At 33.6% G+C, this 20,644-nt stretch overlaps 1 protein-coding gene across 1 annotated transcript; it reads left to right on the forward strand.

Moving 5' to 3' along the window:
• The first annotated feature begins 1,138 nt into the window (after positions 1–1,138).
• On the forward strand, positions 1,139–11,555 carry LOC147067501 (fibulin-5-like). Its single transcript, XM_085953611.1, has 7 exons — positions 1,139–1,246; positions 1,758–1,978; positions 2,790–2,923; positions 7,950–8,079; positions 9,019–9,157; positions 9,472–9,590; positions 11,294–11,555. The coding sequence occupies exons 1-7, from the start codon at positions 1,139–1,141 to the stop codon at positions 11,454–11,456; spliced, it is 1,014 nt and encodes a 337-aa protein (XP_085809737.1). The 3' UTR covers positions 11,457–11,555.
• The last annotated feature ends 9,089 nt before the right edge of the window (positions 11,556–20,644 follow it).

Raw genomic sequence — 20,644 nt, forward strand, 5'->3', positions numbered from 1 at the left:
TTGTTTTGTTTTTATTTTGTTAAGCCAAAGAAGTATAACTTCTAACACGTGTACAGAAGTACATGCACCGATTTTTTTTTATTTACTTTTATGGCAGTGGGAGGGAACTGGGTTAACAAAGTCTAACAAGTACCACTAACTTTTGCATTTAGCTTGCTTAATTCTTATAGCTTCTCGTCGCTTCAATCACTTTTCAATGTACATTCCCAATACCCAGATACTCCACACTTTGAGTCTACGATAAGCCTGTAGGTATAACTGAAGGTTTTCACCTACGAATTATTGTGAACTGTTGCATCCACAAGTGGATATCGAATGCATGTGGCTTGACGATCATATTTATTAGGACTGTTAGTGTCTGTTTGTGTCGTTCATGCTGTCTTGTCTTTTATCAGAATATTGAAGCAAGTATTGGATGCCCCAGATAGTTCTAGCAATTTATGAGTCCCACAGGTCTTTCAAAAGCCGCAGGCCTTGCGTGTCGTAGAATTCCGAGAGGAACAGGGCTGAGAAGGCTGTTTGACAGCCAAATCATCCAGGACACGATCCTCATGAGGTCCTAAAAAAAGAAAGAGAAGTTAATATTACATTCACCTAAATAATGTGAATATTTTTCATTCCTGGGGCGGATCTGGACCCGAGTAACCCCCCCCCCACCCTTGTATACGCGATCACATACCTATCTATGCATGAATCGGCCATTTTCAAAATTTGCTTCCTGCTGGTTTCCAGTAAAGAGTAAACCGACAAGAACCATGTTTTATTTAGACATGAATTTTATGTCAGTACTATACGACACAAAGAGGTTGGACGGTCTTTAATATACGGCCAGATATTTTCGATACAACATTTCACAGTGAAGTGTGATTTGGCGAACTGCATACGTATAAGTTTCCGGACACGGTATTTTTCACAATAAGATATAAGCATATTATTTTAATGCTGTTTTTTAGCCTTGAAATCAATATATAGGTATCTAAACAGAAGGGTTATAGTATATTTTTGATGCAAAAGATTAAATATTATGTAAATGAACAATTTTACTTATTATATCACTTCCACAGTACTGTATACAAACCACTTCAAAAAAATTGCCTAAATGCATCAATAAAATCAATCTGTCTCTTTATAGATATCGATGAATGCCGTTTGGGAAAAGATAAGTGTAGTGCTGACCAGGATTGTATCAATTCACCAGGAAGCTATGTATGCAGATGTAGGCCAGGGTTCCGCCTTTCAGCGTCTGGTAAATGTGTCGATAAGGATGAATGCGCAGAATCTTCAGGAAGAGTAAGAAAGATTATTATCACTATTATGAATAATATTATTTTATTATAGACCTAGTGACCTAACCCCTAAGTCTAGGGTTTTTTGTTCCAATAAAACAAGACATTTATATCTCTGTACATCCATAAATTTCACAGCACAAATTATTGTAGTTAAATATTTGCTGTAAATGAAACTGCAATGCCAAATAACTTGCATCGAATTTTATTAAGTCTAGCAACATTATCTGCTTTACTTTCTTATTATATACACCATCATAGATGAAAGTTTTTCGGCGACATCTTTGATGACAACATAATATTATATTTAGAAAGAAAATTTTATTGCTTTACTTAAGACAATCGATATAATATGAATCATATTAAATTCTAAAAATAAGTATTTTAATCAATAGCTATTTTGTTTGGCATACCATAATGAAGATCTATTGTTGACCTCAAGACCTTGAATCAAAACCAATTGTTACTCAGGTGTGCTCCCAGTATTCGACCTGCGTCAATACAGTTGGTTCTTTCCGTTGCGACTGCAATAAGGGCTTCACTCATCCCGACAACTCTCAGAAAATCTGCAACGACATCGACGAGTGTGCCTCGAACGGGGGGAGAGGGATTTGTGATCATCAATGCTACAACGCGTGGGGCAGTTTTGTTTGCACCTGTGATACAGGATACAAACTGCATTCAGATAAAAGGTAATTTTCACACTCATATAGCATTCAACTTGATTGAACCAGCAGCGCTCAAAATATATTTTTGTTTCTTAGAAAATTGACAAATTTAAACTTCTGACATGCATATCGACTGGAGATTAGGCCATATAAAAGTTGTCAGTGCAACAGGTAAATAAAATCTAATTTGTACCAAAATCTACTCTCAAAAGTTATATTATTCTCTTTTCTTCCTATATCTGCCGTCCGATCCGGTCAGTGGTGGTCAGAGTGACAGTTGTTACTTTAAAAATAAAAACAACGAGAAATAATTATATAATTTAGTAATATAAGTTACAGTGTATAGAAATAAACCAGCGGCGCTCCAATAAGCGGACCTTTTTCTGAGTGTGTAATTTAACAAGATAATTAAAATAGTAATAGTAAATAACATTAATAAATACGGAATGAAGCAACAAGATAATCTTAAAACAGCGGCACTCCAATAAGTGGCCCGTTTTCTCGAGTTTTTAATTTAACAAAATAATTAAAACCTTCATAATAAATAAATTTAAATTTACGCCAAAGAAGTATCTATAACTTCTATCGCGCGTACATAAGTACACGCACCATTTTTTTTATAACAAGAACAATGTTTGCTTAGCGGAAATGCTCCATAAAAAAGTCTTTTCGCTGAAGGCAATAAATTGAATACAAATTTATAGAATTCGTTAAATCTGTTAATAAACCCAAGGGGCAGCCAAGATCCACATCAGGTTGTAGAAGGACCTCTACCCTTCCAAAACCATATTAAATTATTACTTACATGAAATTAATTATAGTTCTTTTTTTTCAGATCGTGCATAGATATAAACGAATGTGATAGTGAATTCCGTCTTTGTATGGGTGAATGCAAAAATTCACCTGGAAGCTATCATTGCACCTGCCCGAAAGGATACACCATGGGATATAATCAAGTGGGATGCAAAGGTGAAGTATTTGTGGAACGCTTGAACGTCATTATAGTAGATAATCTTTTTCTCTATTTGTAGCATTGATATACTACTGGATGAATCATATGCTTCTTAAAATGACGCCCGATTTTCAGCGACTCGGCCTTTGTTAAAACTTACTGAGTAAGCCCGATCTAGCTTGCATCTTACTCTAACTAATAGTCAGCGCATGACGACTTGCTCTGTCTGTTTTGCGTTGCAGGCATCCTTAGGTTCATTATTCCAAGAACGCAAATTTAGTTTTACAGCCAGGGCAATACGCGTGAAATTCTGGAATCCATGTTAACGGTCTTAACGCATTATACCTACAAGGAAATATTATAAGACGATATTCGTAATATCCTTTGTGGTACATTTTTAAAATGACACTTGTATGGGAACTGCTCATCTAGTAGTATATCAATGATTTGTAGTATACTAAACTAATATTGGATAATATCATTGTTTTAACCTCTGTGTTATTCACTGTGGCTCTGAAAAGTGAACCTGTGCTTTAGTTGTACGACTGATAAAGATTGTTCACTCTGGAAATACGTCTACTTATTGGTCTACTTTTTCTCTCTATTCTACAATGTATGTTTAACTGAAGTAGTGCATGTTCGTTGCACAATTGAAAATAATAAACAACAAGTTCATTTATTGAGCAATTACCACATCAGCGAAGCGATCGTCTACACAAGGCGACTATCGACGGTAGGTTATCATATTTATGTATTGAGGCGGTTAATTGTTACAATAAGTTAACCATCTAAACCAGGGGTTCACAAACTTTTTCGTCAAAGGGACAATTTTGAAATTAAAAATATTTGGGGCCTTTCTTTTGTAAATATTTTCTGTTTTTACAAATATTAAAATTTTTTCACTATATTGTGATTTATCCAATTATTGTTTGTTTGAAACTAAATCCTGCAATCTAGGCTCAAAGTTTGTGGTGTGAATACGCAAAACAGATGCAATATGGTCGTCTTTTAATTTTGATCTTAAGTTTGATTTCTTAATGCTCATTGTAGAAAATGATTTTCACAAATATAGGTACTTCCAAATAAATAAGCCATTTGATGAGCATGATTAACATAATTGGCCCGTGGGACACACTTTGTGAATCCCTGGTCTAAACTGTCAAAAAGTGCCATGTTTTAACAGCCCCTCTCTTGGCTGTGTTAAGTTTTGACAGTTTAGATGGCTAACTCATTGTAACAATTTAATTATAAAGATGTGATAATATTTGTCACTTTAGCCGTCAATAGCCGCCTTATGTATAGAATAGATGCACAGGGGTGATATTTTATCTTCAAAATCACATAGAGGTATATATCTGCATCGTTGTCATCAGCCAAGGTTGATTCACTACTCGATGAAAGCCTCGCTTCACTTCCTCAACTATTTTTGGTCCCCAGTCCCTTGTTGCCGAATATTTCTGTTGAACTTGATAAGATTGTCGATCTAGCGGGTTGTAGGGCGGCCCTGTTTTTGTTGAGTGCTCCTTGAGTATCCTGTATCACCGCATTTATCCACCAGTTATCTACTCGCCGACATGTTTAGTGCATTAGTATTACATTAACTTGGTGACTTCTAGCACACCGTGTACTTTTGTCTACCTCATTATCCATTGATTATATTTGCGCTACGCCTAATTTTTAGATTTCTCGTAAATCAAAGTGTTTCATGTACATTTATTGGTGATTGAAATATTCTCCATTAATGGGGATTCCCGTGTTCCTCTGTAAAGTTGACTGAATAGATATTCCAGATTAGTGGTAAATAGTTTATGTGACATCGTATTGTATATCGGACACAGGGAACTCAGAAATAATGGGAACTGAAATGCCCAACGGGTAAGGCGATAGCAGGTAACCGTCTCGAGTAAGGAAGAAGCCGGGTTAAACTTACACACGTGTCAAGAATACGTTGTACGTCTAACACTGAAAACTGCTCTCGGTTTATGCATTTACGCTCATTTAATGTTGGTGTATTACACACACTATTGCACGTGCATAATGCGTGCTTCGTTTTCGTAGGACACTCACACATTCAAAAACCCTGCTTCAGCGTGCGGCGTATTGAATATAGCCAATCGGTCTTCTATTTATTATCTGTTCTGTGGTCGGACACCTTTACGATACCGTATCCGAGGGAATCATGGAGGCTATTGTCACCCCCTTAGATTAATTTAATTTTATGTATGTTCAACTGTAGGTTTAGAATTTTTTCCTTAAGTAACAACATAGTGTGATTATGGTAATATTTTGATTCTATCTGATACTATCATTTGTAAAATAATTAAAATTATATTTATGGGAAATGTTAAGTTAGGTTAGGTTCGGTTATAAAATCGAGATACAGGCTTTTATATTTACGCATTTTTTATAATAATTGATACTTAAGTATTATAATTTTTGTATTTACTCTTTCTACTGTTTTTCTAATACTGTTTCTATTTCTTTGTTTTTAAATGTCATGTTGTAAACGTCCAAAATTAATAATTTATAAATTTCAGAAATTTACAACATTTAGAAGTCTGATAATATTTTGATTGTACATGTAAAATATTTAGCGAGTTGTGGGTTAGTAAGTAAAACTATTGAAGACAGAAATCGAACCACTGAAGATACGTATCTATAATTATCTATGGTCATGAATTAAGTGAAATGTCACCCACCGGTGTTGGTTTACGGCGTGAACAATGTTTTTAGTTGTCACATAGCTAAATATTGTCTACGCAGAAAATGCCCCTTTCTAAGTTACTATATTCATTATTATTTATAATATAAAAATTAATATTTGTTCGTTTGTTTGTATTTTATGCGCTGCCATACTGTTCATCCGATTGCGATAAAACTTTGTCAACTTATTGCTTGCACTTGCGCGCAGATTATAGGCTATATCTTATATATAAAAATGAAAGTCTGTCTGTCCTATGCGTTCCTATACCATTCATCCGATTGCGATGAAACTTTGGTGAGTTGTTGTGTGCACACCAATGACATATTAAATGGACGACTCACTTCATACCCGGCGCGCACGAGAAATTGTGCATGAAAGTCATTCACAGATGTATAGGTAGATGTCACGTGACCATTGACGTATCCGTTTCCATTATGCGATACAAGCTTAGAGAATTTATAGTAATATAACCTTTATTGTAATGGCGTATTAGTGTCATGACTCATTGCGTTAGAAACAGATTCTCGGTTACTTACGACTTCTCGGAGATTAGACGCAAGTGAGCCCAGAGAATCACAGGCGACTGACTGTCCAATGGTTCCTGTCATTCAATTGCATTGAATAAACATTCATCAATATCTTAAAATGGCATTTTATAAATAATAAATAATACTAATACATGCAAAGTGATATCCCATCTTTCTTGGAGTGTTTAGTAGATTTTTTTACAATTTTTAACTAGGCACATTGGCATTTTGTAACATAATAATAACGGTGGAGCCGAAACCTGACAGTCAGAAATTTTGTATGGGCAGACCCAGCGGTGTCGCCAGACCGCTTGCAAGCAGAATGTTCATTTGAGCGTAGGATACCGATATTAAAATATGAATTTCGCCATCCGGCAGACCCGACACAAAGTGAGTGTCATTTTATTTTCTAGATGCTTCGTCCATATTAATGTCATTGGTGCACACCCACGAAGGTTTCTGAATTAGTACAACCATCTTATTCTTCTTCTTCTTCATTCTTTCTTCTTTTATTTGTATGGTTCCTATACCATTCATCCGATTGCAATTAACCTTTCGTCAGTTGTTGTGGTAACACCCGCAAAGGTTTCTGAATTAATACAACCATCTTCTTCTTCTTCTTCTTCATTTTATCTTCTTTTATTTGTATGGTTCCTATACCATTCATCCGATCGCAATGAAACTGTCGTCAGTTGTTGTGCCCACACCCGCGAAGGTTTCTGAATTAGTACAACCATCTTCTTCTTCTTCTTCGTCATTCTATCTTCTTTTATTCGTATGGTTCATATACCATTCGTCCGATTGCATTGAAATTTTGATCAAGTGTCGTACTCACGCCCGCAAAAGTTTTTGAATTGGTACCACCATTTTCTTCTATTCTATCTTCTTCTATTCGTATGCGTTCTTATACCATTCATCAGATTGCGATGAAATTTTGACCAGTTGTTGTTCGCACGCCCGCAAATGTTTCTGAATTAGTACAAATATCTTCTTCTTCTTCTTTTCGTATGCATTCCTTTACCATTCATCCGATTGCAATAAAACTTTGGTGAGTTGTCGTGTGCACGCCCCCGAAGATTTCTGACTTAGAAAATCATCTTCTTCTATTCGTATGCGTTCCTATACCATTCATCTGATTGCGATGAAACTTTTGTCAGTTGCTGTTCGCACACCTACGAAGGTTTCTAAATTAGTATTATATAAAATACAAAGTTTGTTCTTTGTATGTTCCATCCAATTTTGAAATTTTTTAAGTACTACATATTAATACTATTAATATCGTTTGCATATTTTGGATTCGATTTTTATTTAGTGTTCTTTTGTTTGACTTTTACTCCTATTAGAATTACTTTCATATTGCCATATTGTATTACACAGATATTTTAATATTAAAAAGATAATTACTTATTATTATTATTAAATATCTAAGATTAATGTATCCACGAAGCGACCCTGTGCGAAGCCGGTTACTTCAGCTTGTTATTTATAAAAAATGCTTCTGAATTATAAAATATGTATATTATAAAATTATTAGGTAATTATAAAAAATTAAACAGAAGTGCAATACTTATTAATTTTAATAACTGCATATTAGATTTCAACATTTTTATGAAAATAATAATTTTATATTGAAAGCGGGTTTCCTTGTCCTTTGCTAAGCAGTTCTTTTTAATTACTTTTTTTTCAGATACAAATATACATATTTTATAGGGTCACCATTTATTCAGAGTAGGGATCCCATCCTATTAAATCCATCCCTGTATACAATATAAGAGGAAAAAGAATAAACAATATTGATTATCCCAATTTTAGATATTGATGAATGCCAGACAGGAGGTTTGGTTTGCGAAGACGACGAAGTCTGCTTTAACATAAGGGGCAGTGCAAAATGTGTCCCCATCATATGTCCGGAAGGGTACACACGAGAACCTGGAACTAAACCGTAAGACAATAAATGTTTTTTCATTATTATTTGTAAATATGTCTTTCCACGATGGTCGAGCTAACGCGTCGGCTTATAATGTCGTGGGGTCCAGGTTCGAATCCTGGGTCTCACACATATTGTTTTTCAATTTGTGTTTGGAGTCAGAGTATGCACCTAATAGTTTGAGCAAGTTGCTAACATCCATTTATCATAAAAACAAAAAAATATATTAATACAATCCTCCACTTGTGGAGACCCATACGATCCTATTAGGATCGGACATGGTCAAAAGAAGATATGACTTGCACAATAAGCATAAGATGTGTGTTATCAGAGCTCAGACGCATAATCATTAGTTAATTTTGCCGTGATTAGGTATGCATATTAAACCATATTGGCAAGAATCCAAAGAATGCGGGTTCGAGTCCTACTCAGCATCAATATTATATCATAATATTTTTTCTAATAAGTATGTTTCTGAGGTCTTTCGAATTACGTGCCTATATTCAATAACAAATGCCACGTCATGCTTAAATCGTGTAAAAAAATAGTTAATAATATGTTGTTTAATTCACTTACAAAGTAAATCACGGAGATATTATGAATAATTACAATCTAACCAAATTATTTTCTTCATTGCAGAATTATTGTGTGATTTGTGCCAATTTTTTTTTTGCTCATTAGATTGAAATTTCAAAATGAATTCTCGATGCTTGCACTCGAAAAAATAATTTTACAATAAATAGTCAACCAAAGTTTAGTTTAGATTTAGTACAAAAAGAATGATTATTTGAGACATCATAGTAAATCTTTATACTCAAATATATTTTGGTACATAAAGGATTATTTTGCAATAATTGAACTGCCTTAATGATAAAATAGATTAATGGAAAAAACGGAGAGCATATTTCGATAGGCATCTATATAATAATATTATGTTTTTCTCTTCATCATCAGTCGCTGCCAACGTCTTCCAACCCCATGTCCCGTCTACACAGATTGCCCAGGAGCTATCACACAATATGAGAGTCCCCAAAATCCTACCTCATATTCTTACAATTTTATCTCCATGACGTCAAATATCAATGTACCCCAGGTAAAAATATAGCAGTATTTTACCTAATACATACTTATAAAATTAATTCTATTTATTATTATAAGTAAATTATATTTATTTATTATTGGCTTAGTCTGGCTTCATGTTATTTTGCCTTCAATTCCATGTAAATTATTTACATCTAAAATAAATTAATTTTATTTACTGCAAATCCAGTGAATACTGAAGGCAGCAAAATACCCTAGACTGGTCAAAAATAAAACATTTAGGTTATGTTACGAGTCTAGGCCTGAACATTGTTGTAAATGATATTTATGTCATATTGAAAAAATATTAATAATCTAACTTTCCAGGAGAAATTCATGACGTTGCATGGTTGGGCGTGGCCAGGTGCCATTTTGAAGTTTGATCTTCGGTTAGTCGATGTCAAGGCACCTCTGGGAGTCAAAGAAGCCGGAATTGATTCTTTCAGGTAAAATTAACTGTTCGATATTTTTCTGTTATCATAATGCTGAATATTGAATGTACACGTGCATGAATTTACTTGGACCTATACTAATACTTGGTGTATTTTAAGCTATCACGATAATAACTGTTTACATATAAAAGTACTATTACTGTCTCGCCAATCTCATTCATCAAGAGTAATCGAAATGCGATGTTATAATAATGTTTTGGTACTATTTGACAGGTCCTGAAAATCGGTTAACCTCAAAATGAGTTTCTGCGCGGTGCGGTGTAGTTGGTTTTTTTACCAGCAGGTTCGCCACTAACGTTCTACTGCGCAGGCGAATTATGAACTGTCTCATGAAAATTCAGAAGTTTCTGAACCTTTTTGATTCATGCATGCAATCTTGCAACTTGCACGATAATACGTGTTTACATGTGCATTTTCTTGTTATAATTTACATACTATTGGTGCAAATAAATCCATGCACGTGTACAGGCGCTCTAATTGCGCCTAGTCTAGGCATAATGTCAAAATGAAAATATTTCTGACTGTAATAAAAATTTGGAAGGACCAATATAAAGGTCCTTTTAAACGTCAGTTCTATTGTCCGTTCACTCGAGGTATTTAGACCAGTGGTTCTCATGTGCGGCCACCAGAGGATTTTGCTGCGGCCACAAACATCATTTGACATTTACAGTATTTAATTTAATTAACTGGGCTAAAGTTAAATATGGGTTATTGGAAATGAGTCATGACCAAGTACCTAAAAACCGTTTTAATAATATCACGGTTGAAAAATTTTGGTCGAAGTAATACGTTGACCAAAAATAAAGTAATATTTGGCAACAATTGCTCTCTTAATATTGTCGATTTTGCCTACTAATGTATACTGTGAAAGATCATTCAGTGTAACGCACTTCATAAAAAACAGATATCGAAGCCAGTTGACAGGTGTAAACTTAGAAGCAGCCATGCGGCTTACATTAGAAAAAAGGAGTATTGAGGAATTTCCTTTTGCATTATTTTTAAATAAATAGATATGTACTAAAATGTTTATATGTATTTTATTAAACGGACTTGTTCATAAATAAATTGATCCATTTTTTTAGTAAATAAAAATTTTAGCTCAATTTTTTCAATCACAACAAAAGTGAAATTTGGTGGGACCACCAGACGTTACACCAATGTCAATTTTGCGGCCACAGTTAAATTTCACGTGAGAACCACTGATGTAGATGATCAGTAGTTGTCCGTTCAGTCGAGGTTTCAGTTGCCAGGTCAGTTCGGAATAGTTAGTGAAGTTAGTTAATAGTTAGTTAATAGTTAATGAATATTTTTTCTTAATTAAGTACTTTCTAAATATATTGATTAGTGTAATGCAGTACCTACCTATACATATTTAAATAAATTATAATATTTCAATCAAAATTAGAAAAACAGTATGAAAAATATGGCAACATAGTAATTTACACGTCAATTTAACTGGCAACTCTAAAAACGAATACGAAAACTGATAGAAAATCCATCCTATCTCGTCTCCGTTTTAGTTTTAGTTTCAGTCGGCTGCTTCAGTCTTCAGTTTTGCATTTGCACGTCAGCTTATCTGACAGCTCGACGGAAACGGAGACTGATTGGATAGCAAAACTGATCATTTAGAAACACCTTTATACTTTGGATTATAATTTATATATGTAGGTACTTAATAATATTATTTTTATGTTTAGGTTGACAGAATTTCCTGAACACGCTGTTATATCTCTGGAAAAGTCAATAACTGGGCCACAGGAAATCGAATTAGAGCTGACCATGTCTGTCTACTCCAATGGGCAAATTTCATCATCATCGGTGTCCAAGATTATGGTTTTTGTTTCTAAATATGATTTTTAAAGTAGGTAAAGTGAAAATAAAAGTTGTAGACCAAAAACTTTAATCCACAATTTAGAGAAAAATAATAATTTATTGAATTCCAAAATTAATTATTGTCCGCTGTTCGAATTTGACACAAAACTCATCACAACAACTGATACTGATAAATTTTACACATTGTGGCTTCTTTAGCATACTTCTATAAAACTGCCTAATAAGTATGAACCTTTTATTATTTTTGTTAATTATTATAATGATTATGTACATAATTAAGGGTATTTTTAAATAAATTTAAGTATATTCCTAATAAATATTTTATTATAAATTAACTGAAAAGGCTTATTTTTGTTTTATATACCTACCTCATGGCCCACACAAGGGGACACTGACAGAGCTCTAGCCAAGGCTTAGGAGGGGAGCGTTGTGGCGGGTCGATCAGTTAAGTGAGATAAACACACCACAAAATTGATATAACAGTAAAAAAGGTCACAGTCAAAGTGTGTTTCCTGACTATAAAAATGACTATTTATCCAATATGACGAAAGGTCGCACGTTACTTGGCTACCACAGTAGGGGGTCCCGATCTGTGCTTTATAATATAATGACAAGTGCCAACAACTAAATAAATCTAATGGATTTAATTAATGATACAAAAAAGTCGATGAAAATACATGGCATACCCTTAATTTTACCGTGAGGAATGAACACTGCTGTAGAACATCACACTGTCCATAACTTTAGCAATAGGTAGGAGGGGGGGGGGGCAAACATCCTGGCCTGGGAGCCTGCTTCAGGATGTGGGGGTCATGTCCTGATTACTCTTCTATGTACTTACCTACACAAATTTTCTGATAAACATTGGTTACCAGTTGTTCACTCAAACATTTCAGTCATCCGTGAGAGAAGAACATAACTGGTTCCATCTAGATGAGATGCAGTACACTTGCCAAGTATTTTACTTCCCTTTCCCAGGCAAAAGCAGCTCTTTACCGCGTAGAGCTAAAAGTCTGGAAGCCACATTCGCAACATTTTATAGGAGTGTAGTTTGAATTAAAGCCATTTCGACTGCTTAATTTGCAAACCTGCTAACTCCATTTGGGCAAATTGTTCAGGAAGGAGAAAAAACATATTTATTTAACTATCGAGCGTAGTTTAACAATTCCAAAAGTACACTTGGAATTTTTTTTTTACAAATACGCTGCACTATGAATTAATACACTATTTGAGTTGCCATTTTATATTTATAAAGAAAAATTGGTACTGTTCAGTTATCAAGAATAGAGCGGAAAACACATTTTGAAAATAGCCGATAAACTGGATTATTTGTTAAGTTAACCTAACCAAACCAACCTAACCTAACCCAACCTAACCTAACCTAAACTAACCCAAACTAACAAATAATCTAGTTAGTATATTGGGTATTTTCAAAATGTGTTTTCCGCTGTATTCCTGATAACCGTATAACAGTATCGAAAAATTATATAAAGAGCGTAGTTGATCCATTTACGATATTGGAAATATGGCATCTGCAGTTGGGTCTTTTATTTGAAGAACGATAATGCATTTATTTATAGGTTTAGGTATATGATATACATATAAAAAATATTCGTAACCTCAAATCGACTACTTAATCTGCAAACCAGCCAACTGTACTTTTGACCAAAAATGAGATTTTCATGGCATTTTGTTATAAGGCATGTTTTCTATGCTTACACAAAAAACTCCTAAACCCAGTGGTGGCTACAGCACTTTTCAGATGATGGGGTTAGATAAAAAATAAAATGAAGCAGTATTCCATACCATCAACAAATTTATTTTTCCCTTATATGTATAATGTAAATGATAAAATATAATAATGGCATTTATAAAAGCATTATTATAAGACATGCAATCCTATAGGACACGGTGAATCGGCATCAATACAGGAAAAGGGTGACGGTAAGTTCTCACATTATTAACTCATTCGCTGCTGACTAGATAATGATTTTTTAATTACCACCTTAAAAATGCACGTTAATTACATCGATCGGCCGCCTGGTCATTACGCGCCAGGTGCGTCTTCAGCGTCCAAAGTATTTACTCACACTCTGACACTAACGGTGATTTTTTCAAAAGTACCCATCATCGAATCAACTCAATGCACACAAAGCTTTCAAACTGACTATATCTAAAAATATTAAAAATAAACTTACAATTTAAAAAAACATTACAAAATGTGAATTTGTTAGTAATTTTTATTATTATTTTTTTTTTAACATGCAGAAAATATTTTTGAAAAATTCATAGGTTTTTTTTATATTTATTTAACCGGTTCTATGCCTTCAGCGAGTTACTTCGCTCTATGAACTCTTTGAGGCTTGACTTTAAACTCAAATTACTAGCCACTGTTAATTAATTTGCATAATCAAAAAAAAATAAACACACAGTGGCATCTATTTGAATAATTATGAAATACTAAGGCTACAAATTATCGGTATTACAGCGATTGTAGTAAGAGCTTCACTCTACATTCAACGTGTGTCATTAAAAATCTGCGGCCTGCGGTCAGATACTGTCAGTAATATCGTGAGGCATATAAAAGGTTAAAAAACATTGATTTTTACAAACAATAAGAAATGTGTGTAACTTGAAATCCTTTTTATATACCTATATGAAATCTAATGTCTAATGTATGTTCACAATATTGAAGCTCGGATTGATATAAATAAATACAGCATTATTTACTAGCATAGCATATTACCTATATAACAAATAATATTATACTATTTTATTTATTTTAATCTGTCCCACAGAACAGATTAATAAATAGAATTCTGATATGCTATATCCCAATACACAACATTTTTGATGCAGGTTCTTGAATGCGCGAGTGTCCTACAAAAATGAACCACACATTATAGACATACAATAATGTGTGTTTCAACCTTCAAATACACCAATATTGAATGACTGTCAGTGCATAAAACGAGAGCAGTTGTCAGAACGAAATACAAGCGTATTATTGACACGTGTTTAAGTTTATTACATATTCTTCCACACTCGAGATTGGTTGCCTGTTTCTCCACACCCGTTAGGTATTTCAGTTCCCATTATTAAATGTTCATGTTCATTTTATAAAATATAAAATGAACATGTTGTGATTTATTCAGTAGGTGCCATTACTGATATTCAAATAAATTACTATTTTCACTCTTAAGCAGAGCATATCAAACCCCATAAGGAAGTTTTCATAAAAACTTTTGGAAGAAATAGATGTTAGCCATTTTGTCAAACTGTCAAGTGAAACAAGTGGAAAATTACAGCACCACTGAGCACCACCAATTAATATACTTCACAATTTTATTAACCCTAGGAAGGATATTACTTACCATGACCAGTGGCGCACCCAGGATTTAATATTGGGGGGGGCCCAAGGAGGAGAATGTAAATTAGTCCCATAGGCTCTTTTTCTTCTTCATATAATTATTTTTACATATTTTCACAATACACGGCGATATATTTGTACAGTTTCTCCTAGTTTTTATTAAAGTGGAGGCATAGTGGCGGTAACCGTTGAGCGTGTCATCAGCGACTGGCGGATTGGAAGTGACTAACAGCGACCATGCTGGACATGTGCACCTAGTATGCTAAAACATTACTTAAATAATATCGGCTGTGCTACCCGCTTGGTCTAGAGCAGTGTTTCCCAAAGTGTGGTACGCGTACCCCCTGGGGTACGGGAAGAGTTTGGTAGGGGTACGCGCTGCACCGGGCTATGGCTGCGCCTGGTGCAACAAGCATTAATACAACATCCATGCTAGAAGGTTTATCGCATGCGGAAGAAGAGCAATTGTTGGAATTATTAGCTTCAGACGGATTCTTGCAGAATAAATATAAGGAGTGTACTTAAACATCATTTTGGTTGCAAATGCAACATGTGTATCCAGTTTAAACAGAGAAATTCCTGAAATACATCTTGCCTTTTCCAACTTCATATATATGTGAAGTTGCTTTTTCAGCATTTGTAGACGTTAAGTCAAAAAAAAGGAACAGCCTTTTGGGTGTGGTACCGCATCTCAGATTAAAATTAATAACCAGGGAACCAAATTATGATGATCTGTCGTTTCATTATAAATAATTTCATCCTTCTCATTATTTATAATGAATGTTATTTTTCGTTTATTATTATTTTGTTTATGTACTACAAAAGGAATATATAAATATTGTTATTAAAGTACTTCTATGAATTTTTCTTTGACGAGAAGTACTTAGTGATAAGAAAGTTATAGAAGGGGTACACAGATGTCGAAAGTTTTGGGAACACTGGTCTAGAGAGCTACAATATTTATGCCGAATTCCACCGAAAAAAATGTTCTTTTGATTTACACCACCACCACCGACTGTAGTGGGTGTAGTCGTTCTTTTCGCCGAATGTTTATCGTAGATTTTTGGTTTTTTAATATTGAGGTTCCAAAATATTAATTGAAAATGGACAAAAAAAGTATTATTGCATTTAACTTATACACAACCTACTCAACACAACACAGCCTAATATCTCGTTTATCGGTATTTTGTCTATTGCGCTCGGTATCCTGAAACGGGCCCTCAGGCTAGGGCAGTGGTCGGCAAACCGCGGCTTGCGAGCCACATACGGCTCTTTGGCCCCTTGAGTGCGGCTCTGCCACAGGATGCTCTCTCCCATATTTGACATGGCTACAAAGAAGAAGCAAAGAAAATGGAAGAGGATAACCGTAAATGTAATGTTGAATAGACCGAGACTTCGCGTTTATTCAAAACTTAAATGGCTTACCGACCTGTATTTATGTGTCGGGAAAAATTGGCGCATTCAAATTTAGAGAGATACTACAACTAAAAACTCGTAATTTTGCACTAAATATTTTGTCGATGATGCAAGGAAGAAAGCAGCTGAGGAGAAGAGTCAAGAAAAATCAAGTTCTGTATTTAATTAGGTACTGAATAAAATCTTTCAACAATGTTAATATTGCAAGTTTTGTGGTTACTAAAAAGATTTCCAAGAGAGGAAATCAAGAGTCAATTGAGAAATCGATTTATCGATGAGAACCTGGAATCGTGCTTAAAATTAAATCAACAACATACGAACCTGACTTACCCAAACTTTACAAGGAGATGCAAGGCCATTATTCACATTGAGTTTGTCAGTCATTGTCATGATTCAATTTTATGGATACCTGACTTACAATTTAATTTTTATTAATAAATAAGATCATTATTACGTATGATATTCAGTTTTATTCAGTGTACCTACCTATAATTTAATTAAGACTTAAAAAAACTATAACAAAAGTTTATTAAGTAAATTAGCAGTGTAGCTACTTACTACCTACGTATATAATAATTTAAGTTTAAGAAATTTGGCTCTCAAAAGAAATCTCAATCGTTGTACTGTTGATATATGGCTCTATTGACTAATGAGTTTGCCGACTACTGGGCTAGGGTATTTGATGGGCCCCCTATCTACCGCTTATATTAAAGGCAGTGTGAAACACTTATTAACGTTTTTCAAATTGTGTTTTAGTTCAAATTGAGGATACTTATACAGTGAATTATTGGCGATTTTCAATACATCTACTTTAATAATGGAGCTGTCGAGTATTTTTTTATTTCAATTTTTTTTTACATATTGTGGACATTACAAATTATAAGTTTAAGACGTTCAAAACATGACATTTAGAAACAAAGATATGTAAAACGGTATTACATAAAAAAAGAGATAGATCAGTAGATAAATTAGATAGGTACAAGGAAGTACACCGGATGAGTTAAGCAGACCCTATTGTAAAAATTTATAAAACAACGTCCACCTTAAGTCATCTCACGTAGGTGGAATATATCAACACCCGAAGCAATTTCGTTAAACATAGTATCGACACATAATAATCAGAAAATATATTGGACAATTATATAATTTAAAATATTCATAGTCATGAAGTATAATAGCGCCGCAGGCGACTTTTTTTTAACTATTAAAGCTAATTTATTATGTGTGTATATCTCACTTATCTGGTAAACCCGACATGCCGGGCCCCCCACAGCCCGGGCCCCCAGGCTAGAGCCCTGTCAGCCCTCCGCAGCCATGACCTATACCACTCCGGAATTCAGGTGGACACCGAGATTTTTTTGACAGTTCATTAGGGAACGGGTTTCTAAAAAAAACCCGACATTAGTGTTTCGAAATTTTTGTGTTAAAAATTAAAATCTAAGAAATTTTACTGAAAAGGGTGCTGGAGAATTACAAATCATTTTTTTGCCGTGTTAATTGTAAAAGTATGGTATAGTTTATTGGCTTTCGATTTCAATGTGTAAAATCATTCTGATGATTTTCATATTTTGGGGGGGAGGCAAGGCCCCTTGGCCCCCCCTGGGTGCGCCACTGACCATGACATTAATCCAAAACCATCTTAGAACGCCAAGCTGTCTGCAAGACCTAGCGAGACAGCTGGCTCTGCTAGCTTAGCATGAATGTTTTGTAAACACAACCATTGACTTAAAAATAACTATTATAATTTACTGTCCACATAAACATAGTAATTAAGAGTTGACAGTTATTATTTATTACTTTTTATTGATAACATTGTATATAGTGCGAGTATTATTAATTATAAAATTTATGAATCAATGTATGTAAGTATTATTATGTACAGAATATTGCATACAATTTAAACATGTTATCTTTTCTGATAATTTTATTAGCGGAAATTAGTAAGCAGCTTTTGATATGATAGATCAAAAGTGCAGTATGTCTAACAAAAGTTGTAATTAATTTAATCTCTATGTATCCCATATTTCGTGCCGATTACTATATAGCAGACTCTGACACAGTGTACCATAATTTTTAATGCACTATAATGAAATCATCATTGCATATAAATTGTAACACTACCTACTGTAATAATAACTGACATCATCTATTTTCAGTTCCATGTTTGTAAACAACATTAATTGACGACACAGTAAAGATTTTATTGATATAACAAGTATTTAGTAATAAAAATGTTTCTCTAGCAAGTTCCTAAACATAACTAAATACCACTTTAAAAACCTACTTACATATCGCACACTGAGATCTATAGGGTCATAACTGCAAAAAAACCCAAAAATGACTTATGAATGCAGTTAGATAGAAAAAAAATCTATTTTTTAATGCTATTTGATATTAACTGCTACTTGGAAGCAGTGGCTTCCTACACAATTGTGTACAGATAGTTATTTTATATTTTAAATTATAATTTAGAGATGTATGGCACTATCTTACATGAGACCCTTTTGCTTAAAAAATATATCATCTTTGCTACAATATTTATTGTGCTAGATCGCCGTATTTGCAGATGACTTGCATTCCGATCGAGTAAGTAAATACGCACATATATTTTTTTTGATTGTCTGACATTGAAATTAAATTAAGTTATTTTTATTGTTCTTTTTTATTTCTCATTTTATTTCAAAAAAATATATATTTATATATTATTTAACTAGAGTAGGATAAAGTACACAAAATTATTCTAACATGGTATAATTTTCAGAAGTCTACTGCAATTAATTAAATTGTAGTTAATTATTTAACTTTCAAACTCAAGATCATGTTATTTGCAGTTACGACCCTATAGATCTCAGTGTGCGATATATAGAAAAAAAACTAAATTGTACATGCATCTTCACTCATATCTGTAGCACATGGGCCTCCACAGAGTATACTACTTTCTTATACAACAAACTATTCTTTCTAATGGATTTAAGTTTTGTACTATCAATTTCTTTTATTTTTTTAACTGTCAATTCATGGTGGAACTGCATTGTATTGTTGTTTTAATTTAATAAAACGCATTTTTTTGTAGTAGGTACTTATTCCACTTTTAATCTGATTAAAAGTGGAATAAGTACTACAAAAAAATTGCGTTTTATTAAATTAAAACAACAATATGTACTATTACATTTGAGTCGTTTTTTTGCGACCCAGGATTCGCCTTTCGGCATCTTCAGGCGCTGTGTATACTCACCACTACCACCAACACCACACTAAAGACTTATATCATAGACAATATATCTCATTAGTTAACTCCATTAATTTCCAATACGTTATCATTGTTCCTAGAATGGACGAGTGTACACAGTGCCTAAAGATGTCGAAAGGCGAAACCCGGGTCGCAAAAAATGACTCAAATGGAATAGTACAAAACTTAAATCCATTAGAATTTAAATTCAAATTCCATCGAGTACCTTCGGTCGATAGTATTAATATTAACCTATTTTTCAGCCCACGAGCCAAATCCGGCCAAATCTAATCTCAATTTGACCCATGCCAAAAATCTCAATTCAGCTTGGTATAAACATACGACATAAGCTTGAAGTTCGATAGTTTTGACTGAAAATATGACGTAGTTAGAGCGACACCGAGTGAGAGAAAACGACAATTTTCCTCTGAAGCGGACGAAGCTTGTCCAAAATAATATTAAAAAAGTGGAATCAGTAACATCTGTAACATTTGTAATACATCTTATTTTTGCACTTGTCTTGGGACCCAGGTAAAGTAGTTTTTTACATAATTTCAAATAGGTACAATAGGTAAAGTAGGTAAGTGAAATTATTACAAAAAAAGTGTTTTATTTAAATATTAACGGCCCACATGCTCAGCGTAGGTTAAAATGGAGCTTTTATGGTATTTTCAGAGTATAACCCTGGACTTTCCTTAAACGTTGTACATAATATATTTATATAATTTTGAAGCCTAATTATCCTATATATTTATTTTAAACATTAAATTTGATGACTGCATAAAGTATTTTTATTACATAAAATAGTATTATTTTAAACATCTCGCTCTAATGTTTTTAGAATATAGTCATATTTCGGTACATCCATGTGCAGTGGTGTTAACATTTTTTAGTTTTATTAATTTTTAAACGCATTTACAAAACCATTAGTAAAATTAATTTTAACATTATATAGTGACATATTTACGATAAAAAATTATACTTTATAAACTTTGTGATCCCAAATTTGACAAGAATTAGGCATTTTATTATTCAAAAAATGGGCAAGATTTACACATTTGAAGATAATTCTAAAGATACTGATTATAAGCTATGTCTTTGACCATTCAAATATGATAAACATTCTACGAATAATGTTTGCTTTATAATAATTATCGACCTAAGAATAAGGTAGTATTTTTTTGAAATACGCCATTTCTA

This window comes from Rhyacophila brunnea, unplaced genomic scaffold, assembly GCF_057557595.1.
Source record: "Rhyacophila brunnea isolate RB1 unplaced genomic scaffold, BYU_Rbru_1.0 scaffold_4, whole genome shotgun sequence".
NCBI classification, from domain to species: Eukaryota; Metazoa; Arthropoda; class Insecta; order Trichoptera; family Rhyacophilidae; genus Rhyacophila; species Rhyacophila brunnea.